Source organism: Cynoglossus semilaevis, chromosome 14, assembly GCF_000523025.1.
Source record: "Cynoglossus semilaevis isolate Cse_v1.0 chromosome 14, Cse_v1.0, whole genome shotgun sequence".
NCBI classification, from domain to species: domain Eukaryota; kingdom Metazoa; phylum Chordata; class Actinopteri; order Pleuronectiformes; family Cynoglossidae; genus Cynoglossus; species Cynoglossus semilaevis.
In genome coordinates, this window is record NC_024320.1 from 28,598,108 (window position 1) to 28,605,168 (window position 7,061).

Sequence of the window (7,061 nt, forward strand, 5' to 3'; positions counted from 1 at the left end):
AGTCTACGCCACGTTACAGTGTGTTCACAGTCAAACACAACAGTCTTATTTACAACAGACACACAAATACAAAAAAAAAATACTGTTTGTATGAATGTATGAATTGTTTACACTTACATAATAAGTGGGTTTTTCCTGTTCGGTCTTTTTAGATTCCTGCACCAGAGGGAGGAGGGAGTGGGGGAGGGGGGGGGTTATTCCTGGCAGTGATTTGTCTGAACAAAGTCTAAGACTCAGACTCAGTCGTCAACACACGAGCGTTTAAACACACACTTACATTTAAGCACCAAAAAGTCTGAATGACATTTTACACATTTTTGAGCTTTTCTCCTTCGTAGTGAATTTCACAGAAAAAGAGCCGCAGTCAAACCATATATTTCCTAATAGAGGAGCTATTGTAAAATTATATGTATATATGAATATATAAATATATATTTATATGTATTCATTTACATATATTAATATATTTACATAAATATAAACATATATTTATATGTATTTATTTATATATATGTATATAAATATATGTCTATATATATGTGCATTTATTTATATATTTGTATACATATATTTAGAAAAACACCACATGGTGCTGTTATATTTCCATGAAATACTGCACTATAGTTGAGATGTCGCAATCCCCACAGGGATAAAGTATAGACTGGTCATATAACTGGACCCAGGTGACGTCACAACTTCAGGTGCTGCCAACAGGTGGTCACGAGGCAGCACTACATGCTACTGTGACATTTACATTAGGAGAAAAGGCAGGAATGTATTTTTAAAAAAATCCTTTGTTATTGTACAAGCAGCTATTTACAAAATTGCAACAAAAAAAAATTTTTTTTTAAATGAACCTCGTTGATTTCGTTAGTTTACCTCACTGTTGATTGGTATTTCAGCACCCTCCAGGTATGTGTGTGTGTGTGTGTGTGTGCGTGTGTGCAGTGGAGTCTAAGAATTACTGTTAAATCTTTGGCAGGAAAACCTTCAGAGGTTCGTTTTCATGCACTTTGTCCAGGAACCCCAGGTTGAAGTAGGGGTAGAGGGTTTCAGAGAAGTTCTCCCTGAAGGTGTACAGATGCGTCATGCTCTCGGCGTTGTAGAAGGACACCAGGCCTCTCTTGTAGTCCAGGTACACCCCGATCCTGGCCAGCGGCTCCTCCAGGGACAGCACCGTCGGGGGGGAGGTGCCAGCCATGTACTGAATCCCGTAAGACAGGGAGAGGGTCCAGAAGCCGTTGGCCGGCAGGGCTTTGATGACTCCCTTTCTGGGCACCGACTCTCGGGCCACGCCCACGGTCCACACGGTGCTGCTGTAGACTTCGATCTCCCAGTAGTGGCGTCCGTGGGTGAAGCCCTGACTTCCCAACAGTGACAGGGCGGCGTTGAACCGGTAGGGGTTGTCCTCCACCGTGTGGTTAAAGGTCTGGTAGCGCACGCAGGTGAGGGAGGAGGTGAGGCTGAGCCAGGGGTTGGCCGTGCTGGAATTAAAGGTGATGGCGGCTGGAACTGAACACAAGGCAGAGATGGTGTGAAGACCAGGAACGGAACAGAACCTGGTCATGGTTGAAGAAGCTTCACTGAACTGGACTGGGATCAAAGTGATCATGGACAAGGGATGGAACAATAGGACCAGAAACTCTGGACCATCACCATTGATCTGCTCTGGTTAAACTGGTCAAACTGGTCTGGTCTGGTTGACCTGGTTAACTGTCAATATTTGAAACAACAACAGAAGAAGAAGAAGAAGAGAAAAAACAGGAAGTGGAAAGAGTTCCACTGGAGAACACTGTTGGTGTCTGTGGAACAAGTTCTTCCCACGTTCTGTTCCAACACCTGAACGTCTCTCAGCCTACGTAGGACCTGACGTCTGGGTTTGATAGTGGGTCACAACCAATAGTTTCACGAGCATACTGCCACCTACTGTACTGGAGTGTGTAATGTCATGGTATGACCAGTGACTTTTTGAGATAACGCAGCCTACTGCTAACACCTTGACGTGGACTTGCGTCCGTAAGGTTTCAGGTTCAAGTCCACCGCATGGCAGCGTCCCCACACACTGCCCCCTGTTGATTTTTGGTAGTTGCGCTGTTCGCTTTCCTTCCTTGATGCACGATTCATTTTTTATTTGGAGTTGTCACAGATTCGTTTAGTTTTTTAACCGATTCACGATGCATTCCTATTATTATTATTATTATTATTATTATTATCATTCCCATGATCCACTTTTAGATCCCGAACCACTATTTGAGACACACGGCTCTGAATTATTCACGAATAACATTTTTGTCAAGTCATGGTCTTCTACCTGGGTAGATGCTTCCTTTCATGGATTTCCACACACGGTACTGCAGCGGCCCCGCAAACCGACCCTCGCACAGGCTGTGAGGCGTGAACACGGGTTTCTCAAACTTCAGCGATGGCCTGACGACAAAAAGACAGAAAAAAAAAAAAAAAAAACTTATAAAAGACCAAGTCCACTGTGGAGAAGAATGTTAGTACATGTTCCTGTTTTTCCTGTTTTTCCTGGCACTCACCTCTGGAGGAGAACTTTGATGCTCTGGAGGGAGACGGCGAAGACAAACACAGGAAAAGAGAAAACGGAGAGAGAGCGAGGATTAGGATTCTAGGTTGTATCAATGATCGGACCAGAAGACTTTTTTTTCTTTTTTTTTTTTCCTACATGACATCAACGTCTGAGCTCACGCTACACAACCCTGTGGGATCTCCCTGTGGCCGGGGGAAAGTCCCCGGCCGGAGCCAGAGCCTGCGCTCAACTCCTTATCCTCCAGATCAGCGGCTGAGCCTGCTTGACCTGCATCCTGCCGGCTCCCTCTGCCAGACGAGTCCTTCTGTTACTAGAAAAAAGGTTTTCTGGCAAACTGACATCATGTATGATTTATGATGATGATGAAAGGACTGAGAGTCAACGTAAACAGGAAACTCCGCCCTGACGGTGTGAATCTGCTTAAACAACGGCATTGATTTAATATATAAGAAAATTAAAAAAGAAGACACGTGTCGTTTTTTCTCTTAAAACCATGAACTCAGCATTTCAGCTGTTAATCACCCCCCCCCCCCCCCCCCCCACCCCTCCTCCCCCCAACTCAAACTGACTCATCGTGTTAATGTCCTCCAGATGAACCAGATTCTTTTTTTTTTTCTTCTTCTTACTCTCAGCAGTGTGAATGAGTCCTGCTCCCACAGCTTCTCCTCTATCTCGTTTACCGCCCTCTGGAGGCGGGAGATCTCCACGCACAGCAGCGCCTTGTGCTCGTCCAGACGGATCAGCTCCCGACGCTCCTCCGTCTTCAGCTTCACCTGCAGCAGCTTCTCCTCCTGGTACAGGAACTGGTGGAGGTCACTGAACTGGGCCTCGATGCGCTGCTTCAGGTCAGCCGTGTGGTCCTGGACGGAGGAATCGAACCGGAAACAGATAAAAGGAACATTTTATTTTTATTCATTTTGAACTTTTTTTAATGTCTTAAAACAGTTATTCTTTGCATATTTATTATAAAAATCTATCCTCATGTGGGGCATAAAACATATTATCACTTTCTTAGTGAGCAGGTACTTCACAGTACTTCTGTTTTGAAGTAACAAAATGCAGTACTGGGTATTCATTTGAGGTCTTCATATTTTTCTCATTACTTGAACAAAAACTTCAAACACCTGTGTCCGTCGTCACGCCCTCTACTGCTCAGTCAGCACACTGCAGTAAATAAGCTCACTATGATTGACACCTTCTCTGGGCCAGATGTGGGAGGCGAGCCAGGGGTTTGAAACCCCTGTTTTAGGCTTTAGTTTAACATTAAATACTTATATATTATTTAAAAAAAAATATATTTTTTTTCCCACCAACCTTGAGTTTCTTCACCTCGTCCTCGGCCTCTCGGTCGCACTGCAGAGCCGTGTTGAGCTCGGCTTTAAGAGAATCCATGGTGCTGTTCAGAGAAGCCTGAAAAAAAAAGGTGTGGAAAATAATAATAATCTAAAACTTTTTTTCACATGTCTGTGTTCTCAAAATATCTGATTTTAAATCATGTGGTTCAGACTCTCCCCTCAGAATGTTTGAGTTCTTTTCAACTTTTTTTTTTTTCCTCTCTCAACATTCCAGTGTTTAAATACAACATTTGGACTTTTTCTCTTCATGGAATTAAAAGTCAAAAATTGAGACTTTTTTTTAATTATTTGATTAAAGTCACATTGCTTCATTTTTTAAATACACTTTTCTCCATCATGTTCTCTTCTTCTGTGGATGTGGTTCAAACCCTGGTTCACTTTCTTTGGTTTGTGTCTGTGTCTGTGTTTTTCTCTCAGTGTCAGTGATCAAAGTGGACTCTGGTGATGGTGTCACCCCCCCGACTCACCCTGTACTTGCCCTCGGCCTCCTGCACACACAGCATGGTGTGGTTCCTGTGCTCCTGGGAGACCCCGCACACCAGACACACCAGCTCCTGGTCGTCCTCACAGTACAGCTTCAGCTCCTCTCTGTGTCTGCTGCAGCGAGGGACCGGAGCCGGCGCCGGGGCTCTCTCCTCCGCCGCCGCCACCACCGCCTCCGGCAGCCGGGCCCCGGGTCCGCTCTCCTCCAGGCCCTGGCAGTAGCTCTCCACGATGTTGGCCACGATGCGGTTGGGTCTGTAGCTCTGGCCGGCGTACACCTTCCTGCACTGGGGGCAGGACCCCGTGCCCCCCTGGCCGGGGCCGCGGGGTCCCGACCAGTAGCCCTCGATGCAGCCCTGACAGAAGGTGTGGTCGCAGGGCAGAGACACGGGCTGCTTGAAGAGGTCCAGGCAGATGGAGCAGGTCAGGTCTCGGCTGATCCTGTGGGCTGAACTCTTGGTGACCGGGCCGGCGCTCGGCGGCTGCCTCAGCTTTTCCATCGCCGTCTGAACAGCAAAGTCTCCCTCCTTCGTCTTCCAACTCTTCTTCTCCGGCTTTATGCCCTGGTTGAGCTTCTCCAGGTTCTGCAGATAGGCCGACTGGATTTTCTTCACCTCCTTCTGAGTCTTGCTCATTCTGCCGCCTCAATGCGTCTCTTTGTTCCCGGTGCTGCAGCTGGACCCGTGCGTCCTTCCTCTCCTGCGGAGTCTGCCTCTCTCCTCTCTGGCCTCCAGTCTTCCTGTTGACTGCAGGGAAATGGAAGGGGGTGGTGCAAGAAAAAGAAAAAAAGAAAGAAAGAAAAAAGACAACTGGAGAAAAATGTAAATCCATTCAATGTGACTGTGTGTTTGGAGTAGGGGGGGGTCGGGGGGCAGAGCGAGGGAGCGGGAAAAAGTTTGTGTTACTGTTGTCAAAATAATCACTAAACAGGATCCTCCAGACGTTTAAACAAACAGATACAAAAGTTAAAATAAATCCCACAGCTGGAAACTCCATCTTAGAGAAGGTCAAACACCACTGACCTTTGACCCACTGTGGAACAATGTCTTCAAAGACACTTATTTACCGCTCCGGTCCCTGAGGACAGAAACATCTGTCCAGTCAGTTAGTCCAGAGATGTTTGTTGTTGTTCAAGAGGCCGGACACACACACACACACAGACACACACACAGACACAGCTGTGATTCTGCCCTGGGGTATAATTACAGACCAGACAGGAGGGCAGAAGTAGGAACTGACTCCGTGAGTGTTAGTGAAACAGGACGGAGACTCAAGTCAAAGACAAACAGTCATCATTACACCACACTGTCAGAACCACAAACAGATAAATGAACATTCTTCCACTGTAAACTGTGCGTTTATGACGTCACTTTTACGCATATCGTGTTTAATGTATTTGAACTTGTGGGAAAACACATTCTGTGGTGAAATAATAGCAGCAGCAGCAGCGGGTTCTGGGCTCAAGACCAAATTTCTGTGCTCTGGTAAGCTGGAAATATCATGGGAATTGGCGCCATCTGGTGTTCATCGGTGGTAATTGCAGACTACAAGGGAAATTCGAGTCTAAAAATTCGTTTACAATTGTCAGATATTTACGGTTACATTTAAGTTTAGTTTATTAGTACGTGTTTAAATCTTTTTTTTTCGATTTTTTTTTGGTGTTTATTGTGTCATTTAATCATATTTTCCTTTATTAAACTCTGCTAAACTTTTGGATCGATGACCCAACAAACGTCATTTCCACGGAAGCATAAAGCTGAGCTTCTGGATGACGATTGGACCAAATGCTCAAAAGGCGGAGTCAGTTATCTTAGTGACGACCGTAACCTTTATCTTTGACGAGAGTTTCTTAGTGTCTGTCGTTTGGTGTTTACTTGGGAACGTGACCCACATTAATGTGTACTGTAGCCCACAAACCAGCGGTGTCAAACCAAAGCCTTATTAGACGTCAAGTGGGCGGGACCAGTACAGTCATAACAAAATTACTTATAAATAACAACAACAACTCCATGTTTTTCTCCTTTGTTTTTACACAAATAAATGCAAATATCATGGGAATTGGCGCCATCTGGTGTTCATCGGTGGTAATTGCAGACTACAAGGGAAATTCGAGTCTAATAATTCGTTTACAATTGTCAGGTATTTACGGTTACATTTAAGTTTTAGTTTATTAGTACGTGTTTAAATGTTTTTTTTTCGATTTTTTTTGGTGTTTATTGTGTCATTTGATCATATTTTCCTTTATTAAACTCTGCTAATGACGATTGGACAAAATGCTCAAAAGGCGGAGTCAGTTATCTTACTGACGACCGTAACCTTTATCTTTGACGAGAGTTTCTTAGTGTCTGTCGTTTGGTGTTTACTTGGGAACGTGACCCACATTAATGTGTACTGTAGCCCACAAACCAGCGGTGTCAAACCAAAGCCTTATTAGACGTCAAGTGGGCGGGACCAGTACAGTCATAACAAAATTACTTATAAATAACAACAACAACTCCATGTTTTTCTCCTTTGTTTTTACACAAATAAATGCAATTTAGAAAATATTCATATTTAATGAAATGTAATTTGACAAAACATCACGAACATGAAGTGTTTTTGCTTTTTTTTTTTTCACTTTCTAAATTCATCAAGTGGGCCAGATTGAACCCTTTAGTGGACCGGTTTTGGCC

General features: G+C 44.5%; 1 protein-coding gene across 1 annotated transcript; it reads right to left on the reverse strand.

Annotated features, from left to right (window-relative positions):
- Positions 1-516: 516 nt before the first annotated feature.
- trim69 (tripartite motif containing 69) lies at positions 517-5,189 on the reverse strand. Its single transcript, XM_025062108.1, has 6 exons — positions 4,374-5,189; positions 3,866-3,961; positions 3,178-3,411; positions 2,541-2,563; positions 2,312-2,427; positions 517-1,512 (listed from the first exon to the last, which is right to left on the reverse strand). The coding sequence occupies exons 1-6, from the start codon at positions 5,022-5,024 to the stop codon at positions 968-970; spliced, it is 1,665 nt and encodes a 554-aa protein (XP_024917876.1). The 5' UTR covers positions 5,025-5,189; the 3' UTR covers positions 517-967.
- Positions 5,190-7,061: the final 1,872 nt, after the last annotated feature.